Source organism: Budorcas taxicolor, chromosome 20, assembly GCF_023091745.1.
Source record: "Budorcas taxicolor isolate Tak-1 chromosome 20, Takin1.1, whole genome shotgun sequence".
NCBI classification, from domain to species: Eukaryota; Metazoa; Chordata; class Mammalia; order Artiodactyla; family Bovidae; genus Budorcas; species Budorcas taxicolor.
This window is the reverse complement of record NC_068929.1, coordinates 20481780-20503956: the sequence shown is the minus strand read 5'-3', so window position 1 is coordinate 20503956 and position 22177 is coordinate 20481780. Positions and strand designations below refer to the sequence as shown.

Below are 22177 nucleotides of genomic sequence, written 5' to 3'. Positions count from 1 at the left end.
CCTAATAAAAGAGAATTTGATTCCTCAAAGTCTCATTATTCTCAAACCCACTGGAAAAAGCAGAGATAAAAAAGATAGTGCAGCACAGCATAAAGTAGGTAAGATGTTACAGTAGATAATACCAAAAAATCAGTATATTCATAATGATAGTTTATCATCATTAACATCACATATCTTTTGAATAGAATTGTATGGGTGCACTGTCTGAGGCAATATGTATATATTTCAGATAAAATTATTTTATAAAAAAAGTAATGGATATAGACAGCCAAATCCACAACACGGAAAACCTACAGGAAATGATCTGTTACCACAACGATGTGGTCACATCAGGCCTCATTCTCCCATGAAAAGTTCCCATTTCGACAATAAAAAGTTCACATGTTTAAAAAAAAAAAGAGAGAGAACCGACACTATTGAATCCTTATTCAAAAAACCAACTATAAGAAATTTGTGAGGGAACTTTCCTGGTGGTTCAGTGGTTAAGAATCCCTTCCAATGTAGAAGATGGGGGTTCAATCCTTGGTTGGAGAACTAAGATCCCATATGCCACATGGCATGGCCAAATAAAAAAGTAATAATTTATGAAATTCATGTTTATAATCTCATGACTTTATTAAAGCGTTTAAAATTGGAACATTTTACATGTGCCTCCAAATAGAATGTGTTAACATATTCCTTTGTTTCTAAACCCCTTCTCCTCCCATATTTCTTAGAAATTTCTAGTTGGATAAGAAACTTGATCACATTCAGGCCTTTCTTCTTGTTGTTTTTAATGATGGGAGGGAATGGAGTAGGGTGACAATGACAGGAATATTTTACAGGTGATGCTGTGTATTTCCTATTGCATCACACCAGGAGATGCACAGTGTCTGATTGCTTAAAGTTGTTTATTGAGTTATCCATTATTAAATTCTTCAACAGCCTTTCCCTTGATTCTAGCAGCCATCCATGATCATGGCTTAGATCTTTTGTTTGAATAGGGGTTACAAAATGATGGCATTCTAATTCTATTAATATTATTCCTTTTACATTTATTAGCTGGAATTCTATGTAGAGGAAATCTCTCTCATCAACTATTTGATACATTGACATGCAGTTGATGCAGGATACATTTTTGATTATTTGCCTTTATTATTTTTTAAAGGCCTTTCTTGTACTTTTGGTTATCACATTTGCTGATTGATACAGAGTTAAGTATGAAGTAAGTTTATTTTGAATCTTGTAGTAGAAGTAATAGAAAGTTCAGGTGATGAGATACAACCTGATTTATTTCACATTGTATGGTATACCCCAGGGAGTATATTACCTGTGAAACTGGACTTCCCACAAGGTTCCAAACTTGCTAAATGTTTATTACCAGTTATTAGATGTACCTATGAATGATTATATTCCTATGTGAATTTGAAGAAAATACATAAAAATTTTTTTCTTATAGCTTTTGGACTTCTTGGATCAGCATCCCTTTTCATTTACTCCTCTAATTCAGAGATCACTGGAATTTTCTGTAAGCTATGTGTTTACAGAAGTTGGTGAAGGTGTTACATTTGAACGATTCATTGTCCAGTGCATGAATCTTATTAAGATGATTGTCAAAAACTATGCTTATAAGCCATCCAAAAATTTTGAAGGTAATGCTTTACTGGTAGTTTTTTTTTTTTCATTTCCTTATTTTAATCTTAGTGTGAAGTAATTGCTATTTTTATGTAAGTTTTTTGAAGTTCATTTAAGTCTGAGAAATAAACTATTTCTGGGACATGAAATAGAGATAAGGATTAGAGCTTTTGGTATATAAATGCCAGCTTTTAAAAGACATACAGTGCATTTAGTAAACTACTGTCTTTTGTAACACAGTAGAACATCAGTTGAAGCCTAGGTCTTTTAAGAATTAAGTACTTCAGTAACCTCTGTAGCTCATTTGTAGATTGTATTTATTTGTACAATTAAAAGTTTTCTTTTGATCATATATAAAGTGATTCTAGGCAGATTCTATTGCTTCTAGAATAGGTTAAACTGTTATATTGCAGTTGACCCTTGAACAACACAGGGGTTAATGAGTATAACTTATAGCTGGCCACTATAAGTGAATATGGATTCACTGTTCCTGTGCATCTGGGGATTCATCCAGCCATGTACACTGTAGTTTAGTATTTACTGTTGAAAAATATCTGAGTGTAAATGGACTCACAAAGTTCAGGGGTCAGTTCTGTTTGGAATTCATTCATGTGTATGTTTATCATGATGAATGAGAATGTCTTGTAGAAGAGAACGAGAGACATATAGGTAAGCCACTTCAAAATATGATGTGATAATATAGGATGGAAATGGACTAGCCATAGTGGTAAGGTGGAAGCAAGACTGATGTGTGTGTGGTATAAATAAAAGCAAGAGCATCTTTGAGATGTGTCCATAGTACAAATGAAAATTTATATACTGCTATTTAGAAGGTATTCTTAAGTTTATTTGTTTCACTATCCAGCATGGGTAGAATACTTGTCTGTATAATAAACTTGGAAATTTAATTTTTCTAGATAGCAACCCTGCAACTCTGGAAGCTCATAAGATTAAGATGGCATTCTTCACATATCCTACTTTGACAGAGATATGTAGAAGATTAGTCTCTCACTATTTTCTGTTAACTGAAGAAGAACTGACAATGTGGGAAGAAGACCCGGAAGGCTTTAGTAAGTGTCAGTTTTTCAGTTTTTGCATGAATTTTTCCTCCCTTTCATCAATAGATATCATGTATTTGATGATAGGTATAATAACATTGTATTTTAATGTAGTGCTTTTGTTCTGAGAATATAACTTTCAAAAGTTAGTTTATTCTGCCTTTACTAGCCATTAGTACAAATTGAGAAGCAGAAAATGAATGACTTGTTCAACTAAATGGAAGTTTTTCCAGAAAGATAAAATTTTTTAGAGTTATGTAGTTTAAAACAAAAATATGAAATTAATTGTCTTTCTCTGTTATCAGATCACTTTCTCCTCTGTGGTTCATTCTTTATTAATTTTTATTTGTAGAAATTTTTACTTCAGAAAGTAGTTTGGAGATGAAAATTTTTCTGAATTGCTGAATGGATTACCTATTTAAGATACTTAAATTTAAAATTAATTTTTAGATGATTAAAATATTTCTATAGGACATCTATTTTAAATATAATTTTATTTTTTAATTTATTTTACTTTTGGTGGGCTTTTCTCTAGTTGCGGAACGTGGGCTCCTTACTGGGGAGGCTTCTCTTGCGGAGCCTGGGCTTCTTACTGGGGAGGCTTCTCTTGCGGAGCCTGGACTTCTTACTGCGGAGGCTTCTCTTGCAGAGCGTGGGCTTCTTACTGGGGAGGCTTCTCTTGCAGAGCGTGGGCTCCTTACTGGGGAGGCTTCTCTTGCGGAGCCTGGGCTTCTTACCGGGGAGGCTTCTCTTGTGGAGCGTGGGCTCTGGGGTGTACGGACTTCAGTCGCTGTAGTGTGAGGGCTCAGTAGTTGTAGCTCCCGGGCTCCAGAGCACAGGCTCAGCAGTTGTGGATCACGCCCTTAGTTGCTCTTCCTGGTCCAGGGTTTGAATGCGTCATCAGCTTTTTTGAATGCGTATCTCCTGCTTTGGCCAGTGGATTCTTTACCACTGAGCTACCATGGAAGCCCTGTAGGGGGTCTGTTTAATCTAGTCATACTTTAGTAGTAGGTAGACTATCAGGGCCTTTGCTACAGAAAATCAAGGAGTTGTGTGCTTGATAAACTACTTGGGTGTGACTAAAGTGTGTGTCATTTATTAGGTTGGTGCAAACATAATTGCAGTTTCCAACCACGAATGTTAAATCATCATAAGTAGGCTCAAACACACCTTTATTAATCAAAATAGGAACCATTACAATCAACACATTTTTTGCTTATGAGAAATGTTTGTTTATTCCTGTAACATAAAAATTCATGCTTTGGGATTTGAAAAATTTCTAAGGAAAGCATATTCTGCCTCCTGCTGGTTGTGGAAGCATTTTCCTTGCAAAAAGTTGTTGAGATGCTTGAGTAGTGGTAGTCAGATGGTGAGAGAGCCGTCAGGTAAATATGGCTTCGATGGTCCTCTCAGTGGGTTGTCGTCAACTTCTGATGGCTGGCTCCTCATCTTTAAGACTCTTGTTTCTTTGCAAAATTTCTTGAACCACCAATACACTGTATGTTCATTAGCAGTTCCTGGGCCAAATGTATTGTTGATGTTGTGAGTTGTCTTCACCACTTTATGACCCATTTTGAACTCAAATAAGAAAATTGCTCAGATTTGCTTTTTGTCTAGCATCATTTCCCTACTGTAAAATAAATATAAACAGCAAGTAATAAGTCATTAGTAACAAAACATAGAATTAAAAAGGTGATACATTAAGGTGATGGATAGCATAACCACAGTTATTTAAGATTGCATTTCAGTATTAGGCAAAGTTCAACAGTGGAAAAGCGCAATTACCTATGCACCAACTTAATACTTCTTCTGTTGTCAGACATGGGCTAGGTTTTAGCCTCTACCCATCCCTTTGACTGGATGCCTTTGTGTACTTTTATACATATATTTCCAATATTTTTAAAATATCATAAACATTTTTCTAAGACTTACCTTCTTTTTTGTTTAGAAATATTTTAATCCATTTAGAAAATATAACACTACACTGTATAATGCAGATTTTTTGTTTTTGTTTTCTCATAGCTAAACTCTTAACGCTTCGTATTGCTTTTTTAGTATAGTAATACCATATTATAATATGAAACACTGAATCCCCAGAGTTTTAAGAGTTCTGGAAATATTTTACTTTAAATATAGAAAATTTATGGATAATGTGACTAATCATTTAAACTTGTAAAACATCACTATTGTATGAAATGATTCTCAGGATTGTAATGACAGTGTATCAGGTAATGTCACAGACTCAGAGAGTGACAAATACTTGGAGCTTTTCTCCATACAGAGAGAGAGAGAGAGAGAGAGAGAGAGAGAGAGAGTGTGTGTGTGTGTGTGTGTGTGTGTGTTTGGTTTTTGGATGTGGCATGTGGGATCTTAGTTCCCTGACCAGGGATCAAACCCATGCCCCCTGCCTTGAAAGCCTGGGATTTTCACCACTGGACTGCCAAGGAAGTCTTTGTACAGACTTTTTTTTTTTTCATACAGACTTTTTAACGAAAGTGAGAATGCTTGTGGTTACGAGCACTTTGATGTACACAGATGTCATCTGTAACTTATGGTAAAGAGATCTGTGTAAGGCCTTGTTTTCCCAACTGTTTGCTCTGTGTTATTTTATAATAATTTGCAGCTGTATTATATTGATCTTACTGAAAATCTTGATTTTCCAAACTCAGATTTTAGAAACATCATTATTGCCTTTGTGGAGAGCATCATTTGTCATATTTTTAATTGCAGCAGCGGAAGAAACAGGGGGAGATTCTTGGAAGTACAGTTTGAGGGTGAGTATTGATTGGAAGAAAAATTGATAGGGAAAAGGGTAATGCTTCTGTAAGTTTTTTTTTTTTGGCTTGTGTAACTCTTAGTAGAGAATGATACTATATTGAAGATTTCAAGCTTTAAGTCAGGTAGGAAATATATTTATTATTGCAAGAGTCCATATTTGAGAAGAAAGCATCTAATTAAATTATGAACTTGAGTCTGAAATTTATTTGTTAAGTTGGAGGTTTGCAAACTGAATTTTTCTTCATTTTACAAATTGGAATTAATTGTCATTGCAGAAATAGGAAATGTTTTTGAAAGTTACCTTTTTTGGCTAGAAACATTTTTTTCCTCCTAAATATTTCAGTAATTATAAAGCTTCTTCTGGTACATTATTTCTCTTACTACCTAGTATGATTCTCAGAGATCAGCCCATTGCTTTCAGTTATAGAGTTCTTTTAAAATATACTTTATTGATATGGCTAACATTGAGGAAGGTTTATCAAATGTGGACTTTGAACTGTTCTTTTTTGAAGACTTTTGTTTATATAATTTGCATTATCTGTTTCATAAACTTCTATAGAACTTAAAAGTTTTATAAAAAATTTTTTTACTACTCTTAAGTTTTTAAAACTTTCTCTTATGGAAACTGTTAAATATACTGAGAAACAGAGTGGTTTCATGAATTCTATATACAACACCTGTTTTATCAGTTATCAACTCGTGGCTAGTCTACTTTTATATGAGTACTCCTTCACCTACTTGGATTATTTTGAAGCAAATATCTGAGATGGTGTATCATTTCATCTGTACACATTGAAGTATGTACATTTGTAATTGATTTTAAACATAAATCACAATACCTTCAAAATTTAATTGCATTCTATTTTATGAAACAACTAGTGATTTAGTACTTTTAAGAATGAAAATGAGTCTTTATGTAATTAACATTGTGATTTCTGTTTTTAGAATTTATTTTTAACTGGAGGATAGTTGCTTTACAATGTTATGTTGGTTTTCTGCCATACATTAACATGAATCAGCCATAGGTATACACATGTCTCCTCCCTCTTGAACCTCCCTCCCACCTCCTGCTCCATCCCACCACTGTTGTCACAGAGCACCAGGCTGAGCTCCCTGTGTTTACAGCAACTTGCCATTAGCTATCTATTCTACACACGATAACAATGTGATTTCTTTTGCACTTTGTGTCTGTTAAAGAAAATATAACTCTGTGGTGAATTGAAGTCATTAATTGCTGTTGTTACTTATGTCACTGCCAGGAAAAGTAAATGATTTTTAACATACTAATTCTTACAGACAGTCATTTATAGTTCTGAATCTATAAGTAAATGTGGTTCCAGATTGTTTTTAAATTTAAAGAATTAAGTAAAATGTAAATGGAAAATTTTCCTCTCTGTAGTTTTGCATTTTTGCATGTATAATGCCAAATGATTGAAGTAGTGAAGTAACTTTTCCATGTTATGAATGAAATTATTATAATTTTATTTTATTTCCCATTGGGTTTATGAAAAACACTAATAAACTTTTTTCAAAAAAAAGTCAAGAATTGGAAACATATTCAGAGTTTTAAGAATGAGTATTCTTTGCGTAGAATTAATCATTGCAATATACCATTGTTTTCATTAGAAACTTATTTTTTTCCCAACAGCCATGCACTGAAGTATTATTTATAGATATATTCCATGAATATAATCAGACTCTAACTCCTGTACTTTTAGAAATGATGCAAACACTTCAAGGTGAGGTATATTTTGTGATATTTTGATTTATCTGTTAATCAGTGTTCAAAAAAATATTTTGAGTTCCTGCTATGATGTGTTTCCTAGATCATATACCAGACATGAATTTGAGAAAGACTGAATGTGTGCTTTTCTGAGAGAGTAGCCTTCAAAATAGAAAATAAGAATGGCAGTTCACAAATGAGACAGGCCTTGATTGTGATAGTTAGATTTTGCTCTAGTAAGCATACTAAAATAGTGGGCAGTCATGTATATTGCTTGGGGGAAAGAATCTATTTGGAGCATGTTGTGAGAAGTACTGGGTGAAAAAGTTAAAAATAAATGTTAGCTTCATGACGGTGGGAGTGGAAAGAATGTAGTGGATTTAAGAGAGAACTATGAAGTGAAATGGGTGGCACTTGATCTTTGTACATAAGTAATTATTTAACTATTAAAAGTGATTTGTCATTTCTGACTATTCTGATATAGTGTAAATTTCAGGGAGGAGGCCTTGAATACATCTTTTTTGCTCACCCCGTTCCCAATTGACTTTTGGCAATTAACTCACACTGCTGGGCAAGGGAATCTTACACAGATTATTTGATTGATTTGGGCAGGAGTCGAATTGGAAGGGATCAAGTGTTGAGTAGGTGGTAATGTAAGGAAATAAAGGTAGGAGGATCTCCTGTAGAGAAGGAGATTCTTGGATTTGTTCGTACCATCAGGGGGTAGCTCACTTTTTAGGCTTTTGTTTTCTCAAAAATCTAATGGAGTGTTCCTGCTTAAATTATAAACCAAGGGAGTGAATGAGCTATCCATCAAGTATTTTGTGTTCATTTAAAAGATAATGTGAGCATTCATTGTAGTTTCATATAGATTGATTTCTGATGTACAGTTATTTACTAATTTCTTAATGCAACATTACAGATTCTTAAATTTGGTAATATACTGCTGAAGTTACCTTTTTTGTTGTTGTGTTTAGAACGTTATTTCCATTTTCTCCCATCCATGTATTTTTATTGAACCACTTCAGGAAACTGGTTAAGCTAATTAGGTTACCCTCTGGTAAGCTGCTCTTTGATGGTAAGGTTTACAGTGATTTCAGAGTTTAGTTATTTTCTTTCCAGTTCTGGAGTGATTTACTTATATAGGGCTGTATGCTTAAGAAATCATATTTAACAGCAGAAAAGTGCTTTGATAAACTTGCTAGGAATCTTTCTGTCCTAAAGAAATATGCTTACTGAGTAAACTAAACTGTGTTCTTTGTGTCTTAACTGTGGTCTTCTCCTTCTGGATAGTCGTGCAGGGACTGCCAGCTCTTTATTCTGGTTTCCACGTTACATAATGGTTCTCATTTACATTTTTCATTTTGTTGTCAAATCTTTAATGTATTATCATAACCTGGCTTATTTTTTATATTTAGAAAAATGAAATTTTCTGTATGAATTGCCTATTCTTGTTCTTTTTTTTTTTCTTCCTATTGTGGGATTCATCTTTTTATTCTTTTTAAAAATTTTCTCTTATAATCATGATATAATACAGTAGTTAGCAATTTTACATATATTTTCTAGAATGTTGCTTGATATAACATTTTCCAAATATGTTATAATGGTTTCTAAAGCTGTAGTATGGCTCTACGTGTTGTAACTGTCTTCTCTAATGATGATGATAAAAAACTGAAACTTTCTCTTATATATTTAATATCCACAAAATACATTGTAGTTAGCTGAATTGAGAAACTAACAAATTGAGTTTAAGTGTTTTTTAAAAACAAGTTTTAATTTACCCTTGCTGATACTTGTTTTTTCAGGTCCCACTAATGTGGAAGATATGAATGCACTATTAATCAAAGATGCTGGTATGTTAAATGAAAATGATTTAGAAACATTTATTTCTTCAGTACGGTGTGTCTGTTTTGTGGCAGGTGTTATGCTCGGAGAGTTGGATTACAAAGATATCTAAAATTTAGGAATTATCTGGTGATAGAGAGTGAGCAAACAGTTGATTGTAACAGTACCAGTTGATTAATGCTAGAATAGATGGTAATCAGGTAGTGCTGTGGAAAACTACAAGGTATTAATAATAGTTTTGATGTACCCAGGGAGCGTCTCATAAAGAAGTATTCTGTGAGGACACAGGATAAGTGAGGGTTAATAAGTGGCGAAGGTGGTTCCAGATAAAAGGAGTGGTATGGACAGAAGCTTGAAGGCAAGAGGGATAAGCACAGTTAAGTTTTGAATTGGGAGTATTTGATTTAATTGGAACATAGTGTTTAAGGGGTTGTGGTGAGAAAGAGGCTCGAAAGAGGGTTATCAGGGACCTTAGCATAAATCCTTGCATCCATTTGGAAGCGGATGTTATTTTTATAGTTTGACATGAATGATTTTAAATGAATGTATCTTTCTCTTTGAAAACACTGAATATTTAAGAACAACATAGAGTGATGTAATTTAAATGTTTCTAAAATGTTTGTTTAAACAATTTCCTGGATTAACACATTGTAGATTTCCCTTTATTAACTTATTACATATTTCAAAGTAGTCTTTAAGATTTATTTTCTTACATAAAGACATTTAGCACTTGGCCCAGTATTTGAAATTAATTCTTTTTTAAAAATCTTCCTCTTAGTGTATAATGCTGTTGGATTAGCGGCTTATGAGTTGTTTGACAGTGTTGATTTTGATCAGTGGTTTAAAAACCAACTTCTTCCAGAATTGCAAGTCATTCACAATAGGCAAGTATAAAACCTTGTGTTTGTTATACACTTATCTTACCTTACTGATTTTCTAATGACGACTAGAAGGTGTTAAAATTGCCTAAAATTAAAAAAAAAAAAAATCATAGTATGACTTAGCTAATAGTGTCTAATGTAGAAAGGAATAAGACTTGAATCTTATAACTGAAAAATAAGCAAAATCATTTGTTATTATGTTATTTTACTTCTAATGTGAATTGTGACATGTCTGAAGTATTTGATAAGATAGTTTGCAGGATGAAATTTTATGCAGAGATAATGGAAGATAGAGATCTCTGAATTCTAGACGAAGATTATGTACAAAAGGAAGCCAGTTGAGACTTAGCAGAGGCTAGGGCTGATGTCAAAAGGAGCATAAACAAGTAATATCGATGAAAGGTGGCTGTCTGAGGATCACAGAGCATTGCAAGTCTGTGGGGAAAAGAAATTGCAGTGGCACCATGGCAGAGAGCATTTGGAGACACTTGAGGCTCTTTTTAAGGTGTCTACTTCAGTAGTAAAGATCAATCTGACAACTTAGTAAGTAGGACTTTTGCCCGATTTTAATTTTAGGTAATGAATGAGTAAGACGGAAGGGGAAAAAGCATTTCATAATTTGTATAAATTTTTCTTCATTTAAAATTAGACACTTAAAAATTTTCAAGAGCCTTTTTTTCTTGTTTTGAATTGGGAAGTTCTAGGGATTTATTTCTGTAAATGTGGTACTTACCAGAATGCTTAGTATACAGTCATAGAACAGTTAACATGGCTACCTTAATACATGAATAGATTCATGTATGGATCATTTTATAAATATTTAGAGCAATAGAATTGTTAGCTAGAGATGCTTTAAAGGTAATTTTCACCATTAAGTAGCTATCCTTTCAGTTTTCAGTCAGTTATTCAATCACGAAATGTTTTCAGCACTGGGATTTGCTGTGGCCTGTTGGGGCAGTGGTGATTAAAATGTTTTTCAACTCTGCCCTCTGGTTGCTAGTGAGCCTTTGATGGAGAGAATGCCTTCAGTATTGAGACAGATTTGCAGTTTGATTGTCCTTAAATCCTAGAGGCTATTTAGTCTAGAGCCGGGCTGTCTAGTACAATAGCTAGTATATATGGTTACTGAGTACTTGAAACGTACTTAGTGCAAATGAGGAAATGACTTTAATTAACTAAAATTTGAATTTAAAACTAAAGCAGTGTAAAATATATATTGGTGACATATTGAAGTGATAATGTTTTGAATATATTGCAATAAGTGAAAATGTTAAATTTTCATATGTATCTTTTACTTTAAGGTGGGTACTAATAAATTTAAAACTGCATATTTTGCTTACATTATGTTTCTTTTGGACAAAACTGGTCTAGACCCGTATTTCTCAAACTTTAATATGCATATGAATCAGCTGGTGAACTGGTTAAAATGCAGGTTCTAAGGTTTAGGTCTTGGTCAGATTGTGTGATTCTGTCATCCTTCCAGCTAATGATCCTGTGGGTCTGGGATTCACACTTTGAGGAGCAAACTGACCCTTACTATTAACTTTGCCTAGAAGTGACCGTCATCTTAGAATCTGAACCTTTCTGAGCTTCATTCTCTTTGTCTCGAATGTTGAATGTGGTAATCCCAGAGATCTCAGTCCAAAATTGAAGATTCTGTGATTCCTTCATGTTTTCTATACAAGTCTTGTTTACTTCTACCTCTGTGACTGTTCAAATCGTCCCTATCCCTTGAAAAGGCATTTTTTCAGTTTTCTGCCCCCAATACTATTTATCTTAGTGAAGTGAGTGCAAGTCGCTCAGTCGTGCCGACTCTTTGTGACCCCATGGACTGTAGACTGCCAGGCTCTTCTGTCCATGGGATTCTCCAGACAGGAATATTGGAGTGTGTAGCTGTTCCCTTCTCCAGCGGATCTTCCTAACCCAGGACTCGAATCCAGGTCTCCTGCATTGCAGGCGGATTCTTTACTGTCTGAGCCACCAGGAAACGCTGTTCAAATCCCATCTCCCTGTGCCTGCTCTTCTCTCTTATGTTTTTGCGATCCTAGTCTAAAGTTTTGTGGCCTTTAATTCTTTTAGATATGTTAAACATTTTGAGAGCAGGAAATGTACTTTTTATTGGAACTTTAATGAGTAATTCTTTATATGTGTTTAATAATCTTAAAATATTGTAATTTTCTAAAAGGTGTGTTATATTCCTTAGTTTACTACATTGTCACCCAGAAATATCATCTTGCCACTAAATAAGTATAATACCGAGAGCTTGTGTCTACAATTCTTGGACATAGGTGGTTTTTCCCTTTGCCTAAAGAACCTTCATTTTCTTTAGCAAAGATGGCCATAGAGAAACAAGTGTATGTACATGTTACTGTAAATGTCTTAAGTCTAGAAATTTCTCACAGTGTTTTCAAAATAATCTTTGTGAGATGAACAGAATTGGGATTAGAAAATTGTGTACCGAAGTTCCTTTATTTTCATTATTATTATTACTTCTTAATAGCCTCTCCTGCCTCAGGGTTTGGGACATCAGCTGCTTACACCTATTAAGATGAACTATTTTTGGTTACCTGAAGAATAGAAGTGAACTTGGCTTTTATGTACATATCTATGTTGGAATTACTTAATACAGAATAATCAGATTTATAATATGTCTGCTAAGAATTTTCAGTTTTTTAGATCAGAACTTTGTTGTTAGTATTTGTACTGTGGTGCATTTAAAAGTAGCTTTTAGATTTTTGTATAAAATGTATATTGCTTTCTTATTACATTTTAGATTTAAATGATGAAATACACTTAGTGAAATAGGCTTCTTAAAATATATAACGTTTTAATTGCATGGTTTTCCCATCTAGGTATAAGCCATTGCGGCGCAGGGTGATTTGGCTCATCGGTCAGTGGATTTCTGTGAAATTCAAGTCTGACTTAAGACCCATGTTATATGAAGCAATATGTAACTTGCTTCAGGATCAAGACTTAGTGGTATGTTGCTTAAATGTCTTAAAAGAGTTCTTTATAAGTTTAACATATGTCAAAGTTCAAATTCAGAAATGGTTTATATCTTTCTTTAGAATGTTGGCAGTCTTTCAATGCTGTAGTTATTCCTTGGTGAGAAGTTTGATTTGAAGGAAGAAAGTCTTTTTAATGCCGTTTGTCCTTCTCATCACTAGTCAATGAAAAAAAATTAACCAAAGTCTACTAATCTGTAATTATTTATAATTTTTTAGTACAAATAAAAGAAGGCAGTTTTCTTTAAAAAAAAAAAATCCCTTTATAGCTTAAATATCCTTTTTCTTATTCAAGATAGAATTTGTAATTTTCACGTTTGAGCTAACACCGTAATCTGTTTTATCCTTACTGTTGATTCTTTTTTGTCTTTCAGTTTTGAGAAGTTTTTTTTTTTTTAGTTTTGTTTTAGACTTTGAAATTGTTTCTTTTAGGATTTTTTCTTCATGTGTAGCATTTCACATAATATTCTTGATTTTGTGTTACTGAAAACTTGATAATGACTTCTTCATTGCTTTGTTCCACTTCAGTAGGTTTGTTGCTTTATTTTATGTTGATTACTCAGAGAGCTTTTTTTTTAAAAAGAGGTTTTCCCTCAGTTCTATGCCTGAGTGAGAATATATTCATGACTTACTGTACTTTGTCTTGTACTTAGATTTGACTCCAGCATAGTCTTTAAAAAGTGAATCTGGTTGTCTTTCAAAGTTTCAAATTATTTGTAGGTAAAATTAAATGATTTTTTCCCCCCAAATTATAATAAGATCTTATTTAATCATTTCTCAGTATTCTACCTTAAAACATTATTTTAAACCTACCTGATTACCCTGTCTTCCAGCAAAGGTTTGGGTCATTTTTCTCATTTTCACATGTGTACATGATAATATAAACTATTTTTAATGTTCAACAAAAGAAAACATAATTAGGGAAATTACAAAATTAAGAAAACATCATAATTGCAGAAGCATGATGCATTCTAAAAGCAAATAGAACTGATCTTTGGATTTTCTGCTTAAATGTTACTTACTTTGTATAAATAATTGAGAATTTACTCTAAATATCATTCTATAATTATTAAATAGTTTAAGGAACCCCTGCTTCAACAAGGGAATCTAGTTTTATTTTATCATGTTTAAATTCTTAGAAGTTTATTGGTAATATCTAAGCTCTTTCTAGGAATACTGTTTGCTGGAATTAATTTACTTTTGTAAATAGAATAAATTCTATTTATTTAGAATAAAGCATTTATAAGATTTAAGTTTTGTTTTCCTTCTTGGAAATATTATTTGCTATTCTGTCAGTGGTGTCAGAGAGAAGAAATTAAATGCTTTATGTGAAAGTGTTACAAAAGATACAAATTTCAGGTAAATTTTCTTTGGAAAAGAGAAATTTCTTGAATTTTTTTTTCTTCTTTCTTTAATGAATCTTTTGGGAAAGAAATGAAGAGAAAAAAGTGTCATTTTGGTCAACACTTTAAAAGTAGAACATTAATTCTATCCCATTAACAAACATTATTGGGCAAAAGGGTTTCATGACAAGTTTGGAAAACACTGAACTACATATTCAAATAATCCTCTTTCCTATAGCATCAATCAAAATATTAAAAATGTACATTGATTGTGTTGTGACTATCCAAGATGACAAATACATTAATATCCAAGGAATGCACTTTGAGGAAATGCTGTTGCAGAAACAGCTTTTGCCCCTTTGCTGTACGTCTTTTGGTGGCTATGTCTCATTTGTTTGTTATAACTTCTTAAGAAAACAGTGTTTTGTAAGGCACTAAGTTAACATTGCATAGTTTACCCCCCTCCTTTTTCTTTTAAGTACTTTTAAGATCAATAGTATGTAAGATATACTGTTCTAATTTCAACTTGTGAGAAATGCTGGCTACTGAAATGTAGGAAGATAGCATATACATATAGACATATGCAACAATGTATAAGTGTTCAGACATATATGTACAAACATACATACAACTGCATTTGTATGTATATACACATATGAAAAAAGTGAAAGTGCTAGTTGCTCAGTCGCTTTGCAGCCCCATGGACTGTGTCCTGCCAGGCTCCTCTGTCTATGGAATTCTCCAGGCAAGAATACTGCAGTGGGTAGCCATTCCCTTTTCCAGGGGATCTTCCCTACGGTGGGATCAAACCCAGGTCTCCTGCATTGCAGGCGGATTTTTTACCATCTGATCCACCAGGCACGCCCATATACTTTGTGGGTGTATGTACACATTTACACATATACACACACACAAAGCACATAGATTCTCATGAATCTAAATCTTCTTTGGCTGTCAGAGTCCATGTTCTCTTGCTTGATCGCTGCTGTTACGTAGATGGGATACATATAATTGTAGTTGTCTGTGTGGCTTCCTAGTATTATAGACATGTTATTACAAGGCTGGCTATGGCAGAATAGAAATAGTACAGCAGCTGGGAAAACCAGCTTCTCCAGTTGGTATCAGTTCAGTCAGTCAGTTCAGTTGCTCACTTGTGTCTGACTCTTTGCGACCCCATGGACTGCAGCACGCCAGGCCTCCCTGTCCATCACTAACTCCCAGAGCTTACTCAAACTCATGTCCATCGAGTTGGTGATGCCATCCAACCATCTCATCCTCTGTTGTCCCCTTCTCTTCCTGCGTTCAATCTTTCCCAGCATCACGGTCTTTTCCAGTGAGTCAGTTCTTTGCATCAGGTGGCTGAAGAATTCAGCTTCAGCATCAGTCCTTCCAGTGAATCTGATTTCCTGTAGGATTGACTGGTTTGATCTCCTTGCAGTCCAAGGGACTCTCAAGGGTCTCCTCCAACACCACAGTTCAAAAGCATCAATTCTTTCACATTCAGCTTTCTTTATAGTCCAACTCTCACATCCATACATGACTACTGGAAATACCATAACTTTGACTAGATGGACCTTTGTTGGCAAAGTAATATCTCTGCTTTTTAATATGCTGTCTAGGTTGGTCATAGCTTTTCTTCCAAGGAGCAAGCCAGACATCCTGGAATGGGAAGTCAAGTGGACCTTAGGAAGCATCACTATGAACAAAGCAAATGGAGGTGACAGAATTTCAGTTGAGCTATTTTAAATCCTAAAAGATGATGCTGTGATAGTGCTGCACTCAGTATGCCAGCAAATTTGGAAAACTCAGCAGTGCACAGGACTGGAAAAGGTCAGTTTTCATTCTAATCCCAAAGAAAGGCAATGCCAAAGAATGTTCAAACTATTGCACAATTGCACTCATCTCACACGCTGGTAAGATAATGCTCAAAATTCTCCAAACCAGGCTTCACAGTACTTGAAACCTGAACTTCCAGATGTTCAAGCTGGTTTTAGGAAAGGCAGAGGAACCAGAGATTAAATTGCCAACGTTCATTGGATCATTGAGAAAGCGAGAGAGTTCCAGAAAAACATCTACTTCTGCTTTATTGACTATGCCAAAACCTTTGACTGTGTGGATTCCAACAAACTGTGGAAAGTTCTTAAAGAGATGGGATACCAGACCAACTGACCTGCCTCCTGAGAATCTGTATGCAGGTCAAGAAGCAACAGTTAGAAGCGGACATGGAACAGCAGACTGGTTCAAAATTGGGAAAGGAGTACGTCAAGGCTATATATTATCACCCTGCTTATTTAACTTATATGCAGATTATGTCATGTGAAATGCCGGGCTGGATGAAGCACAAGCTGGAATCAAGATTGCTGGGAGAAATATCAGTAATCTCAGATAGGCAGATGACACCACCCTTATGGCAGAAAGTGAAGAAGAACTCAAGAACCTCTTGATGAAAGTGAAAGAGGAGAGTGAAAAAGCTGGCTTAAAACTCAACATTCAGAAAACTAAGATCATGGCATCTGGTCCTATCACTTCATAGCAAATAGAAGAGGAAATAGGACTATTAAAACAATTTTTTTTTTTATGAGCAAGGAAGGTTTATTGGAGGGCCATGCAAGCAAGGAGCACAGGGAGCTTATGCTGAAAAACCTCAAACTCCGGATTCTTTAAAATTTTATAATATGGGAAACTACTGTGTGGAGGAAGTCTCTATCCCTGTGAATCGCACAATGATGTTGTTTGATCCATGGGATTATAATGCAAGTTGAGTGAAAATTGTTTGGTTTATTTGAAATAGTATTACAACTTTTCATCAGTATTTTGTAATTAAAACTTGGTCAAGGGATAGTCAGTAATCATTGATGATACTGCAGTATTTGAAAATTTTTTTTTGTAATGTTGGAAATTTTGATTAGGTTTAATATAATGCTAATGCTACTTTGAAAATTTGTAGTTCTCAGTTTATTTCTGACTCATCTTTAAAAAGCGGATGCTTTTAATTTTTTTACTTTTTAAAAGTTAAGAATTATATCAAGTAAAGAGAAAATTTCAGCTCTAAGATTAGAGCTACCTGGTTTTCCATATTTCCATTGTAATATTTTAAGTATGTAAGAAATAAAACATTACAAATGCAGTGAAATCTCTGTATCTTTCTTTTCTCCCACCTGTGTCTTTCTGTGCTCATTCTGTTATCTTTTTGTTGAGCAGAGTTTTTTAATTTTAGTGTAATCAGGTTTATTGATTTCTTTTTTCTGTTTTGTTGTTTTTGTTTCTTGTTTCAAAAATTGGTTTTCTTCATACTTGCTTCTTTATTCCATCTGGGATTTATTTATCAACATGATATCAAGTAAGGTTCCATTTTTATTACTTTTTTAATAAGGATAACAGTGCTCCAGTATTTATTGCAAAATCCATTTAAAAAGTATCTTCTGCATGTTTTCTTCCATTCCTCTAGAACATGTTACTTAGTAGACGCACTGCTTATTTATGGCAAGTTTCAGATTTTAGAATGTTATTCAGTTCAGTTCAGTCGCTCAGTCGTGTCCCGACTCTTTGTGACCCCATGAATCACAGCACACCAGGCTTCCCTGTCCATCACCACCTCCCAGAGTTCACTCAGACTCATGTCCATCGAGTCAGTGATGCCATCCAGCCATCTCATTACCACAGTATAAATAGAATGGCTAAATTTTTGATGAGAGGAAGTTTTGTTTTATAGGACTCTAGATGATTCTCTAACCAGAATATTCGATTTACGTACAGGGCTGCTTTAGTTGTAAGCTTTCTGACCCATTCAATTTTGGAAATTATAAGTAATTTAAAAAACTCATTTTTACTTAGGTTATTTATTCAGTGTTCAATAAAGCAAGCGATAGTTGCTTGAAAATTAGTGTTAGTGTACTCTGATAAGGACTTCCCTGGTGGCTTACATGGTAAAGTGTCTGCCCACAATGCAGGAGACCCAGGTTCAATCCCTGGATACGGAGGATCTGGAGAAGGAAATGGCAACCCACTCCAGTATTCTTGCCTGGAAAATCCCATGGATGGAGGAGCCTGGAAGGTATAGTCCATGGGGTCGCAAAGAGTCTGAGGTGACTCTACGACTTCACTTTCACTTTCACTTTTCACTTTGACTCTTACAAGAGGCAGTATATAATGTATGTTGTGGTACAACCAGGAGATTTATAGTTTGGGGATGGGTGTTTTGGGGTTATTGTCTGTCAAGCAAAGAAAAGGCCATCCACATGGGCAGATTGACTGCCAGCATAGCAATAGTGACTTTTCTAGATGGAATTTAAGAAGCACTTTGGCATGCCCATGACCTCAGCAGATCCTGAATACATGGGGAGTTGCAGCTGGGATCTGGGCAGAGGTAGTTTTAAACAAGGTACATTAAAACTCTCCTATCTTTTCACTTGTGTGTCTTATGGGTCTCCCAATTCCATCAGACTTTCTGTCTTACAGTTTTGATTTTGTTTTCCCACGTGTCCATCCTTCATGTCTCAAAAACACTATTACAGAGTTTTTCCCACTTGTCCCTCCTTCATGTCTCAAAGCACTGTTATAAACTTTGCGTTAGTCTGTGTTTTCACAAAATGAATTCTGAATTCACTTATATTCAGCAAATATAATTTCCAAAGAAAACATAAAAAAATCTGTGTTTGAGCCATAAATTCCTAGGACACTCTAAAGCTAGGAGGACAGGCAGCCTTTAATCTAGTAAGTTTCTTGTAGTCCGTTTTGGCTTTGTATTGATATGTCTGGTATCCGTATTGCATGAAAATGAGCTTTAGAATTTTTTTCTTAAAAGGAAATGAGTAAATGGAAGGTTTTTGTTTTTTTCAGTCCTTTTAGAAACTTATTTACATTGCTTGTTTCAGAATAAATACATTAAAATATTGTAATTCAGTGATCTTGACGTTATTGCAGAATAGAATAAAAAGAGTACCGTAGTAGTTCCAAGTAGTAAAAGAGCTAGTGAGTAGGATAATATTATTCATATTAATGTATCTCTTATGCCTAGCATCGAGTCAGAAAAATAGAAAATATTTAATGAAACAGTTGAGATAAGGATAAAAGATTATAAAGTTATTACTCTGTTTCTCTTCAGCAGAGAAATAGAATCTATTTCAAAATTATTCTCTCGTGTCTGTCTTACATTTTCCTGATGGTTTAAGTCCCTGAGACACTGCCATTTCTTTCAGTCCCAGCACCTTGCTCACTGCTTTAGTGTGTGAAATTCCCTCCACTGCTGTGGGCAGGGTGGTAGGGGTCAAGCACTAGGTTCCTCCAAGCCTGGACCTCAGCTCAACCACCGTGACAGTTAACGAGAAGGCTCATTCTCATGCTGGTCATGGCAGTGTCTAGTTACTCTTGCCTTTATGTAGCAACCAGTCTTCTTTGGAAGTGGTGTTAACTTGTGGTTCCTTCTTGTTCATTTCTCTGTTGCTGTCATGGTTCTCTGGAATCCTTCCAATGATTCTGATGGCTTGTGGCCCTTGTTTGCCCCCGTATGGAATTACTTTGTTATGGTTTTAGAAGTTTTTTGATGTCTCAGATGAATGTGTAGGGAGACTCAGGCTGAGTTCATAGTCTGAATCTGGTTCTCTTAAGAGGTCTGTGTCTTTTGTGTGAAAAGTCATGTTTAGAGTCTGGTTAAGGGAAAATTTTGTTTGTTTTGTTTCATTTTCTTGCATTTATTTATTATTTATTGAGTTGTGTGTTAGAAATTGTCTTAGACTTTCTTCTGCCCATCTTTTATCCGATTCCCCTACTCTTCAATCTAGAAATTCAGGTTCTGACTTTCTCCTCCCATAACTTGTGAATTGCTGCAAAATTCATTGTCCCTATGCAATAAGTGCTTCCTGTTTCTTCTATAGCTCAGGAATAGCTAATTTTGTTTTTCTTTATGTTTGTCATTTTAAGTGCTCTCTTTCTTTTATTTTTTTTTAAGCTGTGTGCTCTTTTCTTCCCCTTATGATCTGACTTCCTATTCTTGTAGTTAAAGTGCAGGCAATTCATCATGACTCATTTTATCTTTTTGTCTGTATGGTATACTGCACTGCCTTCCCTTTGTTAGGAGGGAAAACACATTTAGTTTTCATTCAGGTGTCTCTTTCCTATACTTACGTGTGTAAATGTCATTGTTGTGGGTAACGTGCATCTCTGATCCTTTTGTGGAGGAAGATGAATGAAGATTTAAGGATAAGTTGCTGCTGGCAGTTTGATTTCCTTTGGGTGGGGGGCATGTTTCATGTCCTGTTGTTTGTGAATTAAATTTCTGCCACAGTGCCAGTTGTATGCCTCACCATGTACTAAATACCAACAATTTGAAGATCCTAGAAATAATTCATGTTCTCAAGGGAATTATCCTGTTTTTAAGCTCTTCATATTAGTCATTTTTATTAATGATTGTTTAATATCTGGGTGTTTTTTCCCCCTGCTGGACTGTAAGCTTTTCTGATAACAAAGACTAAGTGTATCTTGTTCTTGTTCAGTCGCTTAGTCATGTCCGACTCTTTGCAACCCCATGTTCTGCAGCACAGCAGGCTTCTCTGTCTTTCACTATCTCCCAGAGTTTGCTCAAATTCATGTCCATTGAGCCAGTGATGCTATCTAACCATGTCATCCTCTGCCGCCCTCTTTTCCTTTTGCCTTCAGTCTTTCCTAGCATCAGGGTCTTTTCCAGTGAGTTAGCCTTTCGCATCAGGTGGCCAAAATGTTGGAGCTTTAGCATCAGTCCTTCCAATGAATATTTAGGGTTGGTTTCCTTTCAGATTGACTGGATTGATCTCCTTGCAGTCCAGGGGACTCTCAAATGCTCTGCTGCTGCTGCTAAATCACTTCAGTCGTGTCCGACTCTGTGTGACCCCAGAGTGGGTTGCCATTTCCTTCTCCAGTGCATGAAAGTGAAAAGTGAAAGGGAGGTCGCTCAGTCGTGTCCGACTCTTCGCGACCCATGGACCGCAGCCTACCAGGCTCCTCTGTCCATGGGATTTTCCAGGCAAGAGTACTGAAGTGGGGTGCCATCGCCTTCTCCGTCAAATGCTCTGCAGCATCGCAATTCAGAAGCATCAATTCATTGGTGCTCAGCCTTTTTTATGGTCCAACTCTCACATCTGTACATGACTACTGAAAAACTGTAGCTTTGACTACATGGGCTTTTGTCGGCAGAGTGACGTCTCTGCTTCCTGGTATGTTGTCTAGGCCTGTCATAGGTTTCCTTCCAGGGAGCAAGGATCTTTTAATTTCATGGCTGCAGTCACCATCAGCAGTGATTTTGGAGTCCAAGAAAATAAAATCTGTCACTGCTTCCACTTTTACCCCTTCTGTTTTCCATGAAGTGATGGAACCAGATGCCATAAACCTCATTTTTTGAAATGTTGAGTTTTAAGCCAGCTTTTTCACTCTCCTCTTTTACCCTCATCAAGAGGCTTTTTGGTTCTTTGAAGAAGATTTTGTTTCTTTGTAGAAAATGACTGCAAAGGGAAAACCAGTCGCTATTACAGGTGTGGCAAGTGTAATAGCTTCTAAAAAAGTAAAGGCTCTTGGTCAGGAGATTAAAATTTTAGATACATTGTTTTGCAGAGTAGCATATAGAGTTTAGTCAGGGCTTGAGTTTGCATTACTTGGTGTGGAAATGGAGTGTGGTAGCCTGTGCCATTTAGCTGGCCAGGTCACAGGTAAAACCTGAAAGGAAATGTAGAATATGCTGTCATGATACGATTTTCCCAGGTAACAGCTGATACACGCACACAAAAATGTGATTTGGCAAGGTCAAGAGCTTGTACAAAGCTCTTGTGGACTTTGAGATTTAGAAAATTGCAGACTTTATCTTTCGGTTGTTTCAGGAACTTCCTGTAACTTAGGTTACAAGTGGCAGTTTGTATTCTTTTTCCTCCCCTTTCTTTCTCTTCTCCCTGCTCCATCTTCACTT

General features: G+C 35.3%; 1 protein-coding gene across 1 annotated transcript in view; it reads left to right on the top strand.

The window, feature by feature from the left end:
• The window catches only part of IPO11 (importin 11), a 190268-nt gene that overhangs the window by 55669 nt on the left and 112422 nt on the right, over positions 1-22177 (top strand). Inside the window, exons 10-16 of the mRNA XM_052659057.1 lie at positions 1439-1631; positions 2532-2684; positions 5403-5446; positions 7099-7189; positions 8979-9026; positions 9797-9902; positions 12752-12878. Coding sequence (XP_052515017.1) covers positions 1439-1631; positions 2532-2684; positions 5403-5446; positions 7099-7189; positions 8979-9026; positions 9797-9902; positions 12752-12878 — 762 coding nt within the window. The remainder of the gene's footprint in view (positions 1-1438; positions 1632-2531; positions 2685-5402; positions 5447-7098; positions 7190-8978; positions 9027-9796; positions 9903-12751; positions 12879-22177) is intronic.